The sequence below is a fragment of the Malaya genurostris genome, chromosome 1 (assembly GCF_030247185.1).
Source record: "Malaya genurostris strain Urasoe2022 chromosome 1, Malgen_1.1, whole genome shotgun sequence".
NCBI lineage: Eukaryota > Metazoa > Arthropoda > Insecta > Diptera > Culicidae > Malaya > Malaya genurostris.
The window spans coordinates 20,966,385-20,989,650 of NC_080570.1; the positions used below are offsets into that span (position 1 = coordinate 20,966,385).

Here is a 23,266-nt window from a genome sequence, read left to right on the forward strand (position 1 = left end):
GCAACTCCCCCTCCTCTGGTAGTTGTCCTGTCGAGCCTGTGAATCCTGTAATTGGAAATAAAAATAGAAATTTCAGGTTTAAGATGAGTTTCAGTTAAAATAGCAATATCGGCATTCTTCTCTTGAAGAAAGTCGGACAATTCAGCAGTTTTGCTCCTGAGTGAGCAAGCATTCCAATTTACTATAACCAACTCATTATATTGCATATTCGATGATGAATTTGCCTAAGGCGTTGATTTGATCTAACCGCGTTCTGCAGTTTCGTAGTTTTGTTGTCATTGTTTCAAAAATGACGATCAGTTGTTCAGCAGAGAATAAATCACCAGAGTCATCCTTTGCTTGTGGTTGATTATTGCCCCATCCAGGAGGGATTCTTGAGGAAGATTCTTTTCGAGATCCAGCGGCTGAAGTCTTTGGATTGCTGCGAGGAAGCGGCGGCAAATTCGGAATATCCCTCTTCGGTGGGAGCCGTGGGAAATTAACTTCATCCTTCTGTGGAACATTCTTCCGCGTTGATTGTTTGCGGGACGCCTGTTGTCGAATTTTTGTGAACTCAGCACGTTTGGGACACGATTTGCTAGTAGATGGATGGTCGCCATCACAGTTCACACATTTTACAGCGATGTCATCTAGTAGGCAATCGTTGGTATTGTGTGGTTCGGCACATTTCCCGCACCGACTTTTCATGTGGCAATTCCTCGCTCCATGGCCGTAGTTCAAACAGTTCGTGCACTGTGTGACATCCCGATGTACCGGTTTATACTTTTGCCATGCGTATTACATCAACATTTTACAGTACAAGTGTTTTGACCCTTTGGCCTTTCATCTTTGTTGTTCATACGATTCGTTATTAATATTAGGTGTTTTAGTTACTCTTGTTTTAGATACTAATGTTTAATCATAATATTTATTTTAATTATTAATAAAATATCTACCTACTTATAACTATCCCTAACCTAATACGTACAAATTTTGAATTATTTGTATTTCAGAGATTGAGCACCTCTCTTCAAATTTCGTGCAGTATTGTTCGAATTTTTGTTCTAGTATATCCAGTGAGGCCATCTCATGTACTTCACTAGTCCTTGTCCAAGGGGGTAGATTTAGAATCATCTTTAAGATCTTACTTTGAATGCGCTGGAGCCTAAGTTTGTGTGTTCGTGCACAGCCCCGCCAAACAGGGACTGCGTATTCAATTGCGGGGTAGATGATTTGTTTATAGACAGCCATCTGATTCTTCAGGCATAGTTTAGATGTTCTACAAATCAGCGGATACAGAGACCTAATGAGTATGCTGCATTTTTGAACGATTTTGTCAACATGTGACCTGAATATCAGATGTCTGTCAAAGGTGAGTCCTAGATAGATAACTTCATCGGACCATTGAATGACCTCATCACCGAATCGTATTCGGCATTCGTCTGATGGAACAAGTTTTGGAGATCTTGAATGTGAAAACAAGATGACCTGAGTTTTTGCTGCATTGATCACAATTTTCCAGCTTGTAAAATATTCAGTTAGAGCGTCCAGACCTGTCTGTAGTTTATTCTTCAGAGCATTAATGACACGACCTTTTTAAAGAATGGCAGTATCATCAGCAAATTGTGACAGAACACCACCACCTGGAAGAGGTGGGATGTCTGATGTGAAAATGTTGTATAGAATGGGACTTAGGATACTTCCCTGGGGTACACCAGCAGGAATAGTAAATCTTTCTGAAAGTGCATTATTCAGAGAAACCTGGAATGCTCTATCTGCAAGATAATTTTTGATAATTTTAATAAGATACATGGGAAAATTATACCGATGCAGTTTGAACACCAGTCCATCGTGCCACACATTATCGAATGCCTTTTCAATATCCAATATTGCCATGGCAGTCGTTTTGGACACTGATTTGTTTTGCTGGATGACGTTGTTAACCCTTGTGAGTTGGATGATGGTGGATCTTCCTTTCCGGAACCCAAACTGTTCTTCCACAAATATATCCTGTTCATCTGCGAAAGCTTTGTATTGACTTTGTATTGACTTTTCAAACAGCTTGGATAGGGCAGAGAGTAAGCTGATGGGCCGATAGCTCTTGGAAAAGGAAGGATCTTTCCCCGGTTTCAAAACTGGGATAACTTTAGCTAACTTCCACATTGAAGGGAAGTAACCAAGCTCCCAGCACCTGTTAAAAATTTTAGCTAAGAAGACAAATGAGCGAAACTCAAATGTTTCAGCTCAATGTTGAATGTGTTGTCGAAACCGGGGGCCTTCATATTTTTGGATTTTTTCACAAAAGCCATCAGCTCATTCGCATTGACTCTACTTTCCTCAGGAATCAAGCTGTCTGATTGGTCAACCTCAGCTACGCTATCAGCAACGGCTCTTTCATGTGGACTAACAATGTTGAGTCCTAAATTGTGAGAACACACAAACTGCTGGCCTAGTGCATTTGCCTTCTCTACTGGTGTGATTAAAGGTATTCCTTCAGCTGCGTCCTGGGGTGACATCAGCGGAGGAATAGGCTTCGGTTTTTTCTTAAGCACCTTCGTTAAGGACCAGAAGGGCTTTGAATGTGGGAGAATTTCTTGAAGCTTTTGCTGGAAGTTCCTGTTGCGAAGCTCAGATATCCGTTCCTGGATTATCCTAGTTAAGTTGTTATAAGTAGTCTTCCTATCTAGGATGCCAGTTCGTTGATACTGCCTCCGGTAGATATTCCGAAGTCGGATGAGTTTCTTGGTGACACTGTCGATTTGAAGAGAGGAACTCGGCATATGTTGTACTGGAACCGTCCTATCACGAGCGACTGTGATTGAATGCTGGAAGGAAGATAGGGCTGCATCGATTTCCATCGGGGAATCAAGTGGCAAATCGATATTAATAAGTTGGTCGGCGATATGTTGAAATTGGACCAAATCGGTGCGATAATAGTTCCTCCGAGGTTGAATAGGCACTGTTTCTGGTGAAGATCCCAACGTCAATATTACTGGAAAGTGGTCAGAAGAGAGCTCGTAGAAGACAACCGGAGAGCTGTCTATGGCGATGTTGCTGATGAATATATCCAAAATGGAATGAACTCCCGATCTGGAAAGTCGCGTTGGTTGATCCGGAGCGATGATGTTGTATTGTCCAGCTTCGTAATCTTCGGCAAGTACGAATCCGTTTCGATTCTGTCTTCTGTTTCCCCACAGCTCATGCCGTGCGTTCAGGTCCCCAGCAATGATGAATTTGTTCTGTCGTCAAGTGAGCATAGCCAGATCTCGCTTCAATGATGCACACGTACCATCTCGAAGATTGGTTTGTTTGGGGCAGTACGCTGCAATGATGATGATGGGTCCCATCGTCGTTGTATTCTCAATTCCGATGGCTTCTATGAGTTGCAATTTAAAGGCTGACAGAAGCCTGTGCTGAATGGATCGTTTAACGGCAATGGCAACTCCCCCTCCTCTGGTAGTTGTCCTGTCGAGCCTGTGAATCCTGTAATTGGAAATAAAAATAGAAATTTCAGGTTTAAGATGAGTTTCAGTTAAAATAGCAATATCGGCATTCTTCTCTTGAAGAAAGTCGGACAATTCAGCAGTTTTGCTCCTGAGTGAGCAAGCATTCCAATTTACTATAACCAACTCATTATATTGCATATTCGATGATGAATTTGCCTAAGGCGTTGATTTGATCTAACCGCGTTCTGCAGTTTCGTAGTTTTGTTGTCATTGTTTCAAAAATGACGATCAGTTGTTCAGCAGAGAATAAATCACCAGAGTCATCCTTTGCTTGTGGTTGATTATTGCCCCATCCAGGAGGGATTCTTGAGGAAGATTCTTTTCGAGATCCAGCGGCTGAAGTCTTTGGATTGCTGCGAGGAAGCGGCGGCAAATTCGGAATATCCCTCTTCGGTGGGAGCCGTGGGAAATTAACTTCATCCTTCTGTGGAACATTCTTCCGCGTTGATTGTTTGCGGGACGCCTGTTGTCGAATTTTTGTGAACTCAGCACGTTTGGGACACGATTTGCTAGTAGATGGATGGTCGCCATCACAGTTCACACATTTTACAGCGATGTCATCTAGTAGGCAATCGTTGGTATTGTGTGGTTCGGCACATTTCCCGCACCGACTTTTCATGTGGCAATTCCTCGCTCCATGGCCGTAGTTCAAACAGTTCGTGCACTGTGTGACATCCCGATGTACCGGTTTATACTTTTGCCATTCGATGATTATGTGAAATAACGATTTAATCGTTTTCAGTTGACTCATGGTGATGGAGCCCTTCTCCAGATGAATCAGGTACAGTTGATCTCTAAACTTTTTGTCCGTATTATGTCGCTTCATTTTGAAGACCATCAAATGCTTTAGTCCAGCCTCCGACAGTGCCTGCTTTAGTTCGGCTTCCATCATGTCGGGAAGTCCTCGAAGTACAACCTTCATAGGTTTGTTGGCGGCAATATCGTGTGTGAAGTATTCCGCTTTTGTCTGCTTCAGATAACATTCCACTCCTTTGTAGTGGTTCAAAGCCGGAACAGTTATTTTGTAGCCTTCAGTACATAAACGGATTGTTGCCTGTAGTCCTTTGCTGATCAGTGTGTTGAAATCCGAGCGTAGAGTTGGTGGGAAGCCCTTCAGGTAGAAAGGCGGCATTTTTTCCTTCTTCTGCAGTTCCTCTTCGACATCAACTGGCAGATCAGCATATTGGTTTTTACTCAGCAAACGGTCGTTTACCTGTACATCACTTGGCTTCAGACGCTTAGCATCCTTTGGATCCTTCTCGGATCTATGGCGGTTTTTACCCATAGCTTGGGTAGGTAGACAACTGCGAATAAAAAATAAAACAAAATCGAAATTAGTCGTAGTAGGTTATTCGTCTATCCACATCGAGTGTTAGATGACGAATGATCGAATTTCGACCACGGTTCCCCTTTTATACGCAGTCAGTTGAAGATTTGTGCCTGACTACCTCAAAATCGTCGTCCTTGCGCGAAAAACCCAAGCAAAAGTAAAGAGTTTTCCACGTTGTTTTAAAATTTTCAGAAAACCTAATTTTTGAGTTGCTTGTGGTTATCTCACACTGTTCAAAATATTATCCTAAATTCCTGATCATATTTTTGATGAAATCAATTGCAAGAGATCGAATGTCTTTCGGTAATGTTTGAATCCATTTGATGCAAACATTACATTTAGGCGGGGCTGTTGGATGGAACGATGACCTCAGAACACGATTTGCTCTGTTTAGGAAATGGGTCATCGGAATTCGATTGAGTACACACCTCCCTGAGTCCGGGACTACAGTTATGTGCATGTATAAACAATACACATGGAAACATTTTTTTTGCGGTAATTTGTAGAGGATAAAATTGGCTTTGATTTTACGTTTCACCTTTGACTCATCACAATATTCAGAAAGTTTCATTCAAATCTGAAAGTATGTTATTCAACCTTAGAACCAATAGAATGACAGCTCTATAAGCCCCAGTCAAATAAAAGTAGAATCAAAAGTATTTTAGCACGATTATTACCGAATGCTAAGGCAACATCGCGATTTTCGGCTGAATGATGGCCTAGAAATGCTATACATCAGAGCTTACCATAAATTTAGCCTACCGAATGGATGTTTATAACGTCTATAAAAGTGACTATCCTTGATAAATGAACTTAGACTTACAAAAGTCCTAACACCTACTGATTGGGTGTGAAACGGAATGATTTTATTGTCACTGGATGGGATTGTGACAATATTTATGGGTCTTTTTTTTGGGCACGCTTCCCCTTAATGTATCGATGTTTGTGCAGTTCGTTTACGATGTTCATACTTTATTTCGTTTGTTTGTTTGCGATACGTGATTTCGGATTTAAAAAGATGTGTATGTAGTAGGCCATCAGATTTTGCGGCCTCGGGTACTTTTTTTGCAGACGGAACAGCAGGCTCTGAATTTCGTTTGTACGTGTTTACCATCGTTTTCAGATTGCACCGGGAGCTTCATCGTGAGCAGAAATAGTTCGGCTTTCATTGCAGTCGCTCGCGCTAGAGGTAGCACATTCACATAAATATTAAAGAATGTGTACGAAGAAGACAAACCAACCAACATACAGTGGTGAGCAGTAGTGAAATTTTTGTGTTCACCAGCGAGAATATTTCCACACAAAACACAGCCACATTTCGTACTCATGATGAAATAACAATAAACCGGAAAGTGGAATAAACTTTTCGGATGACTGCCTGGCTGCACACGCTATTGTTGACAGTTTGTCACTTGGAGTTTCGCTTTCACCGGTGCGCACACAACATAACCCAGTGCTCGGAACAGGTGTTGACAGGAAGTTTTTTTTTGGTTCGTCTTCGGTAAACTTGGAACGCTATTATGTTGCATATCTAACCTCACTTTGCAAGCATCAGGCAAAGCTTTAATGGTATGACCTTTTATTCAAAGTACAAACGAAGGTTAAACAGATTTATTTTTTCGGCATGCTAACTACAGGACATGCATTTTTCCAAAATCATTTTTAGTTCACAGTCCAAAGTGATTGCTCCCTTGCTCAAAGATGGATTACCGAAAAAAGTTGTGCGCAGCTATTATTGTTGCTATACAATCAGAAAAAAACATGTGGTTCGTCGATATTGGGTGGAAGACTGGTTGGAAACTGCTTTAAAGGATGAGGGAGATTACAAAAATTACTTCCGGATGAACGACGAAACTTTTATGAAGCTTCTCCGGTTGATTGAACCATACATAAACGAAACAAGATACAGTCATGCGTCGAAGTTCGCCAGCAAGTGGAAGACTTGCCCTAACGTTAAGGTATTTAGCAACTGGGAGAAGTTTCGGTTGATCTTAAATACTCTGCAATAATGTCTCCAGCGGTTATCGATACATGCGAGTCTTTGATCTTTGTTCTTCAAAATTGCATCAAAGTATGTCAAGACTAAAGACTGTCCCAGAAAGTATGTGTAGAAGAGATACGAAATAATAACTAAAAATTGCACAAATTATAAAATAAATGATAATTGTAAATATAATATTAATAAATCCTAATTTAAATCACAATACGCTATTTGAATAATTATTTCATTACGACATTTATGATTGCCGCTTGAAGTAGCAAACATCGCGTTCCCCATATTACGGCTCATCACTTGTGGCATTTCTAGCAGCAAAGAACAACCAATGGCAGAGCGAGCTTTCTGATAACCTTCCTATAAAACTAGAAGGGCAACCTCAACCAGCTCATTCGATATTCGGACGCCGTGACGATCAGAAGCAGGTAGCAGCCACAAGAAAAACGAAGCAAGTTCTGGAAGAGAGAGCCCTCTTATTAAAGCAGCGCAATCTCAACCAGCTCATTCGTATTGCGAACGACGGTCTCATCAGAAGCAGCCACCAGGAAAACGAAGCGAGTTCTGGAAGAGAGAGCCCTCTTATTAAAGCAGCGCAATCTCAACCAGCTCATTCGTATTGCGAACGACGGTCTCATCAGAAGCAGCCACCAGGAAAACGAAGCGAGTTCTGAAAGAGAAAGCCCTCTTATTAAAGCAGCGCAATCTCAACCAGCTCATTCGTATTTCGGTCACCGTGACGACAGGTAGCAGCAAAACCAGCACTAACTTCTGAGGACGCCGTGACGATTAGCATCAACCAAGGACACCCACCGAGGGCCAAACGACGCACAGACACAACATGGCCAATCACGACAGTATGGACGCACTTTGATTTCGCTGTAAATAATTCACAAGTGTTAGATATTCAAATTATATTCGATATACTGATAATATTAGACTACAACAACAGAATATTATTCTCAACATTGGATACTTAGCCATTGTAGACTAGCTGGCGCACCTTCTTGCGAACGTTCCTCATTAAATTCCGTACAGACTTCTTGGCGACAAGTTTGACACTTCTTTCCAATCTTTTTCGAACTGTTGAATGGTTTCGGCTGACGAGACATGTTTCCTAAGATGTGCATTCGTTAATGCCCAAAACTCCTCAATTGGTCGAAGTTGTGAGCAATTTGGTGGATTCATGTCTTTTGGGACGAAAGTGACATTTTTGGTAGTATACCATTCTACCGTTGATTTCGAGGAGTGGCAAGAAGCAAGATCTGGCCAGAAGACAACAGGATTCTTGTGGCTTCGAATCATGGGTAGAAGTCGTTTTTGTAAACATTCCTTGATGCATAACAGTTCGGCTGAAAAGTTCGTATCGTTTAATAGAAACACACATTTTTATGCAACGCACATCACCATAATTGCCATCAGAGGCGATACAGCGATTATAGCGATCTTCCAACTTTCGATACCATTTTTGTAGTACGATTTGTCCTTTGCCTCAAAATAGGCCTCAGTTTCAGAGGTCTGAGAACAGGAAAAAGTCACTGAGGGCCAAATCTGGAGAATACGGTGGATGAGGGAGCAATTCGAAGCCCAATTCGTTCAATTTCAGCATGGTTTTCGTCGACTTGTTACACGGTGCATTGTCTTGATGAAACAAAACTTTTTTCTTCTTCAAATGAGGCCGTTTTTTTGAAATTTCGTCCTTCAAGCGCTCTAATAACGCTATATAATAGTCACTGTTGATGGTTTTTCCCTTTTCAAGGTAGTCGATGAAAATTATACCATGCGAATCTCAAACTACAGACGCCATAACCTTACCGGCCGATTGTTGAGTCTTTCCATGCTTTGGGTTCGGTTCATCGCGTGCAGTCCACTCAGCTGACTGTCGATTGGACTCCGGAGTGAAGTGATGGAGCCATGTTTCGTCCATTGTTAAATATCGACGAAAAAATCGGTTTCATTTCGATATAACAGCTCCAAACACTGCTCAGAATCATCAATTCGTTGTTGTTTTTGATCGATTGTGAGCTCACGCGGCACCCATTTTGCACAAAGCTTTCTCATATCCAAATATTCGTGAATAATATGTCCAACACGTTCCTTTGATATCTTTAGGGTGTCAGCTATCTCAATCAACTTCACTTTACGGTCATTGAAAATCATTTTGTGGATTTTTTTTCACGTTTTCATCGGTAACAGCCTGTTTTGGACGTCCACTGCGTTCATCGTCTTCGGTGCTCATATGACCAGTACGAAATTTTGCAAACCACTTACGAATTGTTGCTTCGCCCGGTGCAGAGTCTGGATAACACTCATCAAGCCATTTTTTGGTATCGGCGGCACTCTTTTTCATCAAAACGTGGTGTTTCATCAACACACGAAATTCCTTTTTGTCCATTTTTTTCACAATAACAAAAGTAGCTTCACTCAAAATGCAATATCTCACAAACTAATAATCAGACAGCTGTCAAATTTATACACGTATCTTTTGAAGGTTGGTACTAACTGAAAATGGTATGGATTTAGTTCTAGTGGCGCCCTCTCATAGAAACGATACGAACTTTTCAGCCGATCTGTTATTTCGCTGTTCATTGAAGCAGTGGTGATGAAGGGTTTCGAAATTTTACCGCAGCTACAAATTGCTTGACAGACCATAGCTTTCTTACCAATTTTTTCGACTTCAATCGATGTCTCGGACTGGTTTAACACTTGCCCTTCTCGCACCGTATAATATTGTGGTCCCGGCAAAGATTTGTATTCGAGTAATCGTATTGTACACCATTCGAACCCTCGGCCTGATCGATGCTTCTTGTTTCGGACTACGTTTTGGTTGTTTCTGCTTCTTATAGGTTCGAAGATTCAAACGTTCTTTAGCACGAAGAACATTTGACTTCGAAGTGCCCACTTTTTTGGCCACATCCCGAACTGAAACCTCCTTCTTTTGCTCGAACGTCTTCAGTATACGTTTATCCAACTGAGGGTTAGCACGACCTTTTTTCGACCCGTTTTCGATTTATCCTCAAAAGTGTTATCCTCACCGAACTTCTTGATTGCATTTCGCACGGCTTTTTCACTTACTCCTTCCATTTTTGCTATCTTTCTCAGTGACAGTCCGCGTTCTGTGCACCATTTGTACACAATTTGTTCTGCTGAAAGTCCATGCATTTCGAAACAAACTAATGAAAACGAATAAACAACTGCACAAGTGGTTAGAGAAGAGTGTTAACAACAGGACGCAGCCATAGAAATTGACAGATTCTGAACCATTGCGAAATGGCAGCGGTTTTTGGTTGCGTCCATACTTTCTGGGACAGTCTTTACTGATTCTGAAACTGTATGACAGTAGCTTTCCAACGCATATTAGAATGGTAAACCACTGGTATAAAAATCAAGTTACGCCATCTGTTAGAAAACGGCACGAACTTATTCATACTTATATCAAGGGCGATGGGAAATCGAAGCAAATATTGATATTTTGTTCGAGTTTGAAAAAGAGCTGGTGTAAAGAACAGTCATATTTTGGAGAGATGACAAAAAATGGGATATCCTAAAGGTTTTGCTGAAACTAAATGAAGAACAGTTCGCATTGTGTCCAGTCCTACCTTGTCGACACAACATTCGCTTTCGGCCGGACCAACAAAATCAAAAGGCGATGATAAAGTGTTGTGAGCGTTAGGACGATTTCAAAATGAGAAAAACTTACGGATAAATTGTTATTGAAGGGACCGCATCCGTTCTTCAATACAAGAAATGGAAATGGATCTAAAGAAAGTGATTGCGGCTCAACTGAACGAAAGTAATAATGAATTGCATGAATCAACACGCCGTTTATCAGAATACGGCAGTAGGCTTTATTGAGAATTTTGGCCAAGAACCAATGCGTCCTAAGTGTTTTCCTAAACGGTAGAAAATTACAATTCGACAGCACACTATGATTTGCATACTTTTGCACCATATTATATCACTTTAATTTCAATTATTTGACTATAGTTAGAATCTATAGTGCACCGGATGGCGTATTCAGACAGGTTACATTACATGAACATCGGCTTATCATACGAATAACTCACTCCATCGCAGTTATTCGTTGTCAGTGTCGTACACGTTTTCTTTGAAATATACATTATTTCTGCTTATTGAAAATTTCATGTTTCAACAAATTCATCGCCCTTCAACCGAAGCGAGTGGTGGAGCACTTCAACGGAGGAGAAATTTAATAAACATCTATTTGCGTCTTTTGACATGTCGCGACTAGGCAAATTTTCTGTAGGCTTCAAGCAAGTGGAGGAGTGTGTCACAACGCTCACAAGGGCAATCAAAATCTACGTGTTATTTGTCGTGGTATTTATTATGACAGAAAATTTAATTTATTATTCGGCGCTTCTCGGGCACTTACTGTGTTATTAAATCAGCCCGTGCGATGTCAAAAATTGTGCATGAACACTAGCACACCAAAACGGAAATTCCGTCAAAATTCGAAGCAACATTGTAATCATCGATTTTTAACTGGATTTTCTTTCCCTTCATTCGATTATACACTTTTATCTTCCATCTCAATGTGATTATGTACTCTGTCTGTACAGTGATTGGCACGTTTCGATTTCCCTCGTTCAGTAGTATCTTCAGTGACAACATAGCAAAACAAAAATCCAAAATGCGCCACAGTTCTGGGAAACCACACAAATCCGTTCCTGCGAAAATCAGGTAGATTTCCACCAAAATTCCTTCGAGAGTCATAAATACAAAAACCACTTTCAAGAGATAAATGCACAATGACAGCCAATGTAATCATGTCAATAACAGAAGCAAGCGGGGGGAAGTGAAGGTATTCTACGCATCACGCCCACTGAATCGTTCCGTAAAGAGCTTCCGTGGAATGACATTGCCATACTTTCGCTTTTCTAAGGGACGAAGCTTGAGAGTCTGTCAAGAGCGGCGGGGCGGGACACAAACCTAAATCAATCAACAACAAACCAAGTAGGCTTATGTTTGTCAAAACAAAACAAAAACCTGTAGCATATACTCGTACGGGCACGCAACCATCGATATGTCAGTCGGGATGTGAACCGAGAGTTATAAAACCACCGAAAGCCCCATCGAATCTCGTTTTCCCTCCCTTCAAACATCGAAGCGGAGATCTTGATGCTTGAAGCCCATGTTTCAAGCCCGAGCTTGAAAAAGTAACGCAGAACGTAATTGTTTAGTGGAAGAGAAGGAGAGAGAGAAAGAGAGGGAACGAGTTTCGTGTGTCACCCGTAGAATTGGGTGGATTCAAGCAAGCCCGGTTACCTGAACAAATATTTGTTCGCGCTGAAACGATCTTTAAAGTTAGTTAGATCACAGTACTTCGCTTTTCTGTTGGTTTGCACGGTCAAAATTAAATGTTTCGTAACGAGTACCTGAATCAATCCAACGCGGGTAGAATTTCGAATCTAGAAATGACCGATTCGCCGGAAGGGTAATTTCGAATACTATTCCGAACACACACACACTTGAGTTTTGAAACGAAATCACATTCGACGAAACGACACTTTCGGCGGAATGGCCCTGACCCTGATATTCGGAACGCATTTTATACGTAAAATGTTGCAGCCGAAAGCCATTTTCGCCGAAACCCAAATCATATTCGGAGTTGGCAGCATATAGATTTTAACACTAGAAGCCACTATGCTCACTTTATCTTTTTTATTAAAATTGATCTAGACTATCATTTGAAAAGGACTGTAAATTTTTACCAATGTTTTGCAATTAATTAGGGTTGGAAATTTACAAATCCTACAAAAAATTGTTGTGCTGGTGATGTTTTCAAAATAAGTCTAATTATCGAATGAAAATACTTGAAAAATTACCAATCAAATTTTACACTGAAAAAACAAACGATTTTGAAAATTTAAAGTCAAATTACAAAAAAAAACGCCGTTCTTCATTTGAACGAAATTTAGTCCCAACATAGATATGTATGTTCCATGTCAATCTTCCATATATTGTAAGATGGGCGTTTTGAAGAGAAAAGAGTTTTTCTAACAAACACTTTTCCTTATCCAGTACTGATACTTTCAGCAAATATCGGGCACCTAGCAATAGGTATTAGGTAATTTTTTTTCAAAATTGCGATTCATTGGAACCCTGGATGATTAGGACTTTCAGTTTAGTTTAGTTATTAATAAAACGACACTGGATAAAAAACTCATTTTGTACAACTTAATCATCTATCTTAGGACAAAAACTCTATCAAAATCAATAATGGTTTTGTTTTGTAAATCGATTTAAAATTTTTTTCAACGTCGATTTTTTTTCAGTGTAGGACTTGCCTTTCACTATATAAAGATATTAGAATTGCGTGAAAACCGACTTTCAAACGGAGCCTCGGAGACCCATTGTGTTATATACCATTCGACTCAGTTCGACGAGATCGAAAAATGTATGTGTGTGCACATTTCGAAGATATTATTACCGCTCAATTTTCTCAGAAATGGTTTAACCGATTTAAAAAAACTAAGGCTCGTTTGAAAGCTACTCTTTGGCTATTGATCAAGTTCGAAGATCAAATGACTGCGACTTCTGGTTCCGGAGATATGATGATATAATGTTCTCGAAGATGGCTTAACCGATTTTAATAAGCTTAGACTCGTTCGAAAGCTACTACTGATCTATTTCAAAGATCAAAAGGTTATGATTTTTGGTTCCGGAGATATAATGTTATAAGTAATGTTACCGACAAAACACGTTTTTTATCGCTCTTAAATATAAAGGTGCGAATATTATGAGATCACCTCTAATTTCGTAAAGCGGTAGTGTTCAAAAGTTTAAGCACCTCTAAAGAAGTCCCTTTGCAAAATTTGAGCTAAATCAAATATGGGTAAATTGTGCTGCCCGGCGGTTAAAATTTGAAAATTTTCGATCTTGAAAAAACACCATAGGGGATGTGGGGTGCAGGTACATAAAATTTCCGAAATCAAAATTTTTATTGATGCCAAGTCTTAAAATTTTATGGAACGTCGAAAGTTAGTTCCATCTCTAGAAATTGTTTTTAGAAAAAATCGTTTTTCTGGGATTTAAAAAAAATGTTATGTCCAAGAAAGTCGATTCACAAAAAATTTTCGAGATGACACTCAATCTCGACATTTCATGCAATTCTAAGATATTTGGCATAAAAGAAAATTGATTTTTAGATTAGCATCTTCTCATACGAAAAGCCAACGCTAATGTCAAGAGCTTGGTTTGAGAAATGATACCGAATATGTGACATAAACATTTTCGAACGATTCGAATCAATTATACTATAATTAATTGGTGTCAAAAATATTTCCAAAATAGTTTCAGAAATTATTCAATAAAAAGGTAAAGAATAATTTCATGAGATTGTTTCGAAGCAAGCGAAAGGCATTATCACACCACTAGGTGGATTAAGAAAGGGTTTTTGCCTTTCTCTATAAAAAGGTATTAGAATTGCTGGAAAAACCGACATTCGAACGGAGCCTCGGAGACCCATAGTGTTATATACCATTCGACTCAGTTCGTCGAGATCGGAAAATGTTTGTGTGTGTGTGTGTATGTATGTGTGTATATGTGTGTGCACTTTTCGAAGATATTTGAACGCGCTCAATTTTCTCAGAGATGGCTGAACCGATTTGAACAAACTTGGGCTCGTTTGAAAGCTACTATCGGGCCATTGATCAAGTTCGAAGATCAAATGGCTGTGACTTTTGGTTCCGGAGATATGATTGTATAAGTGACGTAACCGACAAAAAGCGTTGTATTTGAACGCGCTCAATTTTCTCAGAGATGGCTGATCCGATTTTAACAAACTTAGGCTCGTTTGAAAGCTACTGTCGGGCCATTGATCAAGTTCGAAGATCAAATGGTTGTGACTTTTGGTTCCAGATATATGATGGCATATGTGACGTAACCGACAAAACACGTTGATTTTTACCGCTCTTATATATATATATATATATATATATATATATATATATATATATATATATATATATATATATATATATATATATATATATATATATATATATATATATATATATATATATATATATATATATAGATATATACATATATATATATATATATATATATATATATATATATATATATATATATATATATATATATATATATATATATATATATATATATATATATTTGAGAGGCTCTCCGTTCAGTGAAGCCTGGAAAGCACTCACCGTATTTCCTGGGGAAAATACGGGAACAATTGAGTGCTTTATCTGCAAAATCATACCAGATTACCTTGGTTTGGGTCCCCTCACATTGTTCCATACGGGGCAATGAGAGGGCGGACTCGTTAGCCAAGGTGGGCGCACTAGAAGGTGATATCTATGAAAGACCAATCTGCTTCAATGAATTTTTCAGTTGCTGTCGTCAGAAAACTCTAGCTAGCTGGCAGAATACATGGAATAGTGGAACTCTGGGACGATGGTTACACTCAATAATCCCACAGGTATCGACGAAAGCTTGGTTCCGGGGGTTAGACGTGAGCCGAGACTTTATTCGTGTAATGTCAAGGCTCATGTCTAATCATTATATGTTCAGCGCGCATCTCCGTCGTGTGGGGCTCGCTGAGAGTGGTGTCTGCGTTTGCGGTGAGGGTTATCATGACATCGAACATGTTGTTTGGACATGTGTCGAGTATTGTGATGCCAGGTCCCAACTCATAGGTTCCCTTCGGGCCCGAGGTATACCACCCTTCGTACCAGTCCGCGACGTCTTGGCAACTCGAAATCTTCCTTATATGACTCTCATCTATAACTTCTTGAAAACTATCAATGCTCAAATTTAGTGCTCTCCCTATCTCTTTCTCGTCTACAGCTCTACCGCACTCTTCTTTACGTTGCTGGAAGTATGGCCTGTGTAAACGATGCTTCGGAGCATGCACCTGCCTTGAACTGACTGAGTTGCTGGAAGCTACCCAAAAACGTCACATCAACGTCAGAACACACCAACGAAGCATCCCAATCCAGAATAATCTCTTCATTGCTACAAGCTGAAAAACATGAAGATTCATCGAACGCAAAATGTGTCTAAAAGATGTATACCACAAACCAATGATGTATTCAAATTTCAATTCAATACTGTGTAGGTCCCACCCTCCCTATGTCCCCTTACTAACTGGGGAGTATGCCGCCCCGTAATACGGCATCCCTTTCTCTCTCCCTAACAACAAGACAATCGGCCACGTTAAGCTAAAGCAAATGAGCCTAATAAAAATTTTATTTGAAAAAAAAAAAAATATATATATATATATGTATATATATATATATATATATATATATATATATATATATATATATATATATATATATATATATATATATATATATATATATATATATATATATATATATATATATATATATATATATATATATATATATATATATATATATATATATATATATATATATATATATATATATATATATATATATATATATATATATATATATATATATATATATATATATATATATATATATATATATATGGGTGCCAAAATTTTGGGATCACCTCTATTTTCGTTAAGCTCTAGTGCTCAAAAGTTTAAGCACCTCGAAAAAAGCCTTTATGCAAAATTTGAGCTAAAACGGATATGCGTAAGGGGTGCTGCCCGGTGGTAAAGGTTTGACAATTTTCGATCTTGAAAAAGCACCATAGGGGGGAGTACATGAAATTTCCAAAATCGAAAATTTTTTTTGGTGCCAAAACTCTTAAAACTGCATAAAACATCGAAATTTAATGTCATCCCAAAAAAAATTTTTTTGAAAAAATCAACTTTCTGGGACTTTTCTAAGTCCCAAAAAGTCGATTTTTTCAAAAAAATTTTTTTTCGAGATGACACTAAATCTCGACGTTTCATGCAATTCTAAGCCTTTTGGCATCAAAATTATTTTTTCGATTTCGAAAATTTCATGTACTCCCCCCTATGGTGATTTTTCAAGATATATGAAAATTTCACTAAGTGGACTGAGAAGGCTTTTTTTAGATTAGCATCACTGTTCTCATACAAATAGGCAACGCAAATGTCAAGCACTAGTTTGGAAAAATGATGCTGACTGTGTGACATAAGCAAGCTTTTGTGAACTACTCGAATCAATCTGGTGTCAAAATTCGTATCCGAAATTATTTAATAAAAGTATGAAATATATTTTCATGAGACTTTTATGAAAAAAGAGAAAGGCATTATCACACCACTAGGTGGATTAGGAAGGGTTTTTTCAATATTTTTACTAAAAAATTTGACCGATTTTTTTAACTCACTAGTATAGTATAACACTTTTTTGTAAGATTTATCATTTTCGGCAATAGCTTTTTGAAAAAAAAAATGGTTAAAAATGTTTAGTCTTTTTTAAAGGCCGTTTTAATCCATTTTAAAAAAAAAAAACAAAGTATGCAAAGTGACTTTTTGACACAAAGTTTCATTCCAATCAGAGAGAATGCCAACATTTGTTCGAGTTGACGCGAAATTTGTCATGTTTCTGGAGAAGAGTTTCTATAATATATTTATTTTTTTAAGTTTCAGGAGGGGTTTGAACCCCCCAAAAGCCTCACCACCCACCCCTTTGTATACGCGCCTGAGTCGGACCAACTGTCGACTGTCCAACAATGCACAAAACGATCTATTTTAACATATTTACCTAAATATGATTAAGTAGAAATGGACGGCGAAACATATGTCGTAAAAGCTTTTAGGCAGCTATCAGGTTTGAGTTTTTATACACCTAGGCATATGTTCGAAATAGGTCGTCAAATGGTGAGATAACTAAGTCCTCACAAGTCCCTATCTCATGCCTCCCCGAGCGTCTATGATGACATTTGGTCAATAGAACGGCGTCGACTGGGTGCTATCGCCTTCTGCGTTAGTAGCAGAATGAGAGAGTGCGAAATGGCTTGTAGGTTGAAGCCCATCCTAAAGTGCAATGTTTATCATAGTATATTGTAACATATAATTCTGTCGTTTATTACATCATGTATTATTAGTATTATTTTTATTATGAGAAGAGCGTAACTTACACTGCGACATTAACTGTTATATTATATCATAGCATATTGTTTCATATATTATCGTCTTACACTATTTTATGTTATTATGGTATTATACTGCATTGCATCATAGCATATTATATTATATAATTATATTATATTTTATGATATTATATTATATTGTATTCTACTATATTATGTTATATTGTATTATGTTGTATTATATTATATTATATTATATTATATTATATTATATTATATTATATTATATTATATTATATTATATTATATTATAGGGTTTATTATGAGTAGTACTACGTACCTCTGCGCAAAATATAAATTTGTTTTCCTTATAAGTTATCATTATCATTATCAGTTATATTAAAGTAATCTTTTAACTAACTATCAAGGTCGTCACAAGGTGAGCTTGGTCCTCACTGGTTCCTGTTTCATGACTACACGTGTGTCTGTGGTGACAATTGGTCGATGGAATGCGTTGAGGGCAGAATGAGAGCATGAGAAATGACATATAAATTCAAGTAATATAATATCATAGCATATCGCAACATATCATTTTATTCATTCTATTATTTATTATATAATTCATTGTACTATATTAGATTCGTTTTTTATTATTATTTTCATTATTATATTTACTGTTATTATTATTAATTTGTCATCAATAATAATAACATATATTATTTTTATAGATGTGGATATTATTATTGTTATTAGAAGAGAAATATTCTACTTCCTGCAGTATTGCGAAGATAGAAGAGCATAACTGACACTCTACAATAACTGTTATTTTATATATTGTTTTATGATATATTATATTATATTGTATGACATTGTATTATATTATATTAAATTAAAATATATTATATTATATTATGTTATATTGTATTATTTTGTAATCTATTATATCTTTTCATGTTATATTAATTTCATTACACTATGTTTCATTGTATTTTTCAATATAAAACATTTTGCACGGGGTCGTAAAGGGTAGGGAGCATCAGGGCATCGGACGAATTGACGACTGGACGAGGGATTGTGGATAGCCAGCCCAAGTCACTTGAAGGAAACTTGTTTCCTTCTGAAGGTTTGAAATGAGTCTGACGCGCCCTTCTCAAACAAACCATCAGGCGGGTTCAAGCATGTATAGCGAAATGCTTCATCCATGCATTATGGTTGGAAGAGCATCTTTTATTCCCGCGGAATACGAGTAAGTAACTCTACTTACATATCCGCCCAACCCTTTTTGTTCGCTTTTCGGTAACAGCTATAGTAAGAAAGTGAATGGATGAGTCATATCGGGGCTACTGTAAGTCTACCCGCATCCACTGGCAAGTCCTTGAACTGATGGTGGCTTCACTTCACATCACATCACATCACATCACATCACCTAGGCATATGTTCGAAATAATAATTAGTATGGCAAGCCATTTGAAGTTGTCGTTGAATAATGTATAATTTTGTTATTGTAAGCGGCATTTTTACGCGGATTTTTGGAATCACGCGTTTTTACGCGTATTTTTGAAATCACACGGTATTTTTAACGCGGATTTCCGATGTTACGCGGGTTTTTTACGAGAATTTCCGAATTTACGTGTTTTTTGCGCGAGTTATCACGCGGTATGTAATCCACGCATATAAAAAGACCTCAGTGTGATCAGAGTTATAAATAAAGAAAATTAACCTTGGAGGCCCTTTAAGAGCGAGATGTCTGTTCATAATTCTAAAATCTCGCGATTCATCGCCGCTGTGGTGGCTTGATTTAGCTTGCAGCCGGTACTAAGTGCTATGTAATCAGCTGGGTCGGTGTTCATGAGAAAGAAAAAACTTCTCCAGCTCACGTAGCAGAGCCTCAACACGCTCAAAAGTGTCGAATTTCACAGGGGACAAAACTTTTCCGATCGCAATTACCAGCGTTTTATCTTTTCATCGTGCCAGCCACACTTCTCGGAAAAAGGAGAAACTTCTAGCCTCTACAAAACAACACATAAATCGAGCAAGTGAAAGCTGAAGCAACACACCGGGCGTCGGGTGAATTAACTTTGGTTACACCGTAGCAAGAAGTGTCGGAGAAAGTTGCAAACTTTGTTTGGAAAGCGTGTTTAGTGTCGGTGTTACCCTCTCTCAGCGACCGTCCACTGCCACTTTGGGGTTTTGGATTGAAGTTCTCCTCTTCCCTTCAGAACATCTGTGTCAACACAGTAGGCGTGGTGCATGACCGGGGATAAACGACACTTTTCGTGTGTTGACTATGGTTAAGAAAATAAAATCCCCATCATCCCCACGGCGTTCCATTCCACAAAGATGCATTCCGGCCTAAAGTTTTGCCGGTGTCTCGTACGAACCTGGTTTCATCGTTTCATGATTTACTGTCTCCAAGTGCGTGGGTTGTTATCTGGTTCGGTCGCAACGCCGAAAAAGTTAACCGGAGAGTAGATGATTTGTTGATTGATTCGAAGATTTATATTGTACTCAATTTGTTACAAAGTTAAGGATTGATTTTAAGTAGCAGCCACGCATGGACGGCAATAGTATACCCTTGGATTGTATTTAATTTATTATTAGACTTTGGAAGGTAAAATCAGTTGACGTACGTCTATACGCCACAATTTGAGCACGTAGGCAGTAGCATCGGTTTCAGACTAAAATAGAACAAGATAACGTAAAATGGAAGTCATCACTCAACTGATTTTGTTGAGAGTGTAGCATTAATTGGATTCCACAGACGAACTGGGCTACGTTGCCCACTCGAACGCACTGATAACAAAGGAAACCGAAGCCAATGATTGTTTCTCGGAGAGTCCGGTAATTGAATATTGAAAAAAATGCTTTACTCAATTACAAGGTTGAAATTTATCTTCACTCGGAAGACCGAACCTTCACCTTCACGATTCGATAGACACTCGTTTCCGGGTACAACTTCCGTGAGATTCCATTGTTTCCTGTCAAAATGCGAATCATGCTTCCTGGTAAACACACACAAACCATACCCCGTTTCGCGCTAATTGAATTTGTTTTCCCTTTCATGCAACGCATCATTTTACCTCCCGAAAGGTGAAAAGTTTTGTGTACGGAGCAAATACCCTCACCCGCACAGTGGAGAAATGGAATCGGATTTGAGCTATACTGAAATTCAAAGGCAATAAATCAATCTAAATTAGGTAGAAATCAAAAGAATCTTCAATTGGGAGAATCCTTCCCGGAACCTAGGAAAATCGAATGTTTTCCGTCGTACCGTCGCACGTACTGAATTTTCTCCACGTTAATGAGTTTTCTTTCTCTCGAGTCTCGCATTCGACAGAACTTCGTACCGTTTCCGATGAAGAACATTATAACTTTCCCACACTACCGACAGAATTGTACGATGAACCCGACGATAAACCACCGAACGTGATTGAGTAATTTCTGGAATATCGAGACGCTTCCGTCGATCGGTTCGTAATTTTCTCTATTTACCAACAAAATTCATATCGCAACAGGCCGGGCTACTTTGATATGAAATGTGGCCGGGCTGACACGACACTCGAAATCGTAAATCATTCATGGGGCAATCGAAATCAAAGTTTGCCTGGGGGCACTATTTATAGCACCCGGTAATCAACCGTGTTTATCAACAAAACACAGCGGAAATAATAAAAACGTAAGACTCGCAGCAGCATACCTTTTTCTTGGATTTCATCGATTCCAGCTGCCGTTCGGTGTGTTCTCCTATCGAACGGCTGCCCCACAGTTCTCGACCCATCAGCGAGTAGCACACGATCATGATCAGCATTGGGATGCCGTAGGTCAGCACCAGGAACACCAGGTTGTAGCTGAAAAATAAAATGAACACAAATTATTGATTTCAGATGAGAAGTGTTACTAGTGAATTGATGGAATAACTACAGATTTCTATAGGATCTTGTCGATAACCCATAGTTTTCTATTGAATTTGATTTTTATCCGACTTCCGGTTCCGGAATTACAAGGTAATATGTATAAATCTATGTTATAATGCGCCGATAATTTTCTCGAAAATTTCTGAACCTATTTTCACAAACTAAGTGAACAATTTTCATTTCCATCAGTATTATTTCACAAGTGATGGCAAAACGAGGTGTATATTTTTATCAAACTTACTGGTAAATTCTTCTAATTGGCAGACCTTGTTAGTTAGTGGATATACAAACCTATTTTAGCACTACTAGTCCCCGGTGTCCGGTTCCGAAAGCACCGACAATAGTAAAGCAAATTATCTCAGCAATGGTTAAACCGTTTTTCACAAATCTTGATTTAAACTTTTTTCAAAAACAGTCGGAAATTTTTTTGTTCGATAATTTAAGTGGTCCAGAAAAACCACGGGAAAAATATTAAAAAAAAAATCCCCCGACAAAACTACCCCTTCAGGGATGAAAAACAGTCTGCCCCATATATGGGACATTGTGCATTAAATTATCTGAAAATCACGAAAATCAAGTTTTTCTTTAAATTATTAGTATGGTTAGTAGTTACAAAACAACAACAAAAAAATTCAAGTTATTTCATAAATGAAAATAGCAGAAATCAGCTGTGTGCAAAGTTCTCGTTTTGTGTCAGGTAGATGTAGATATGAAGGGCATTCTATGATTTTTTGTGAGTTGAGAATGTGTCCCAAATATGGAACATCATGCAATCGGTGAAAAATATACATTACAACGCTTTGTAGAATTTTTTTGAAATATGTGTTCCATATTCGGGACTCAATGCAATTAAGGGTTAAAAGATACTGTGCAATTTTATCCAGATCCGACTTCCAGTTCCGAAATTAGAGGGCGATGAATGTCGAAACATCCAAATCATCATTTAAAATGATGATGCAAAACCGGTACGCGTCGGCACGTGCGGTACTGAAGAAGAAAATACCTCCGGCTTTGATCCGTACACAGTTGCCACTCACTTTTTTCAGAGATGACTTGACCGATTTTCACAAAATTAGGCTCGGATAGAAGATCTCATAGTCCCGTAGGTTGCTGTTGAATTTCGTTATTGGCTTTAAAATGGTACACGGAAGCAAAAAAGGGTAAAATTCTTCTAAATTTGGCTCAAAACTGATTTAATTTGTAGGCTTACAAAACGAACCAACTTCGCTTGTACCTGTTCCCAGTTCTCGATTCCTGAAGTACCGGAAGAATTCGGACTCTGGAGAAGCAATTCGCTTGCTTGCCCTATTGCAACATGACTTAACATGTTCTGACACGTCAGTAAAGGAAACGGTGTCGCTCAAGCTTGGTAGCGTGGTAGAGGAATGGCTGAGTGTTCTGATTCGAAATTTGTGGGTTGGATACTCGGTAACTTTAAAATTTCAAACCGTCATTTAATGCGACTATGCAAAAAAAGAAACATTCTTATTAACTTGACATAACTGTGTACAAATTGATAAGGTTATGTTTATACCCAAAGAAAGTTTCT

General features: G+C 38.5%; 1 protein-coding gene across 1 annotated transcript in view; it reads right to left on the reverse strand.

The window, feature by feature from the left end:
• Positions 1 to 23,266, reverse strand: part of LOC131434460 (tachykinin-like peptides receptor 86C) — a 186,027-nt gene that overhangs the window by 39,736 nt on the left and 123,025 nt on the right. The window contains exon 6 of the mRNA XM_058601186.1: positions 21,501 to 21,651. Coding sequence (XP_058457169.1) covers positions 21,501 to 21,651 — 151 coding nt within the window. The remainder of the gene's footprint in view (positions 1 to 21,500; positions 21,652 to 23,266) is intronic.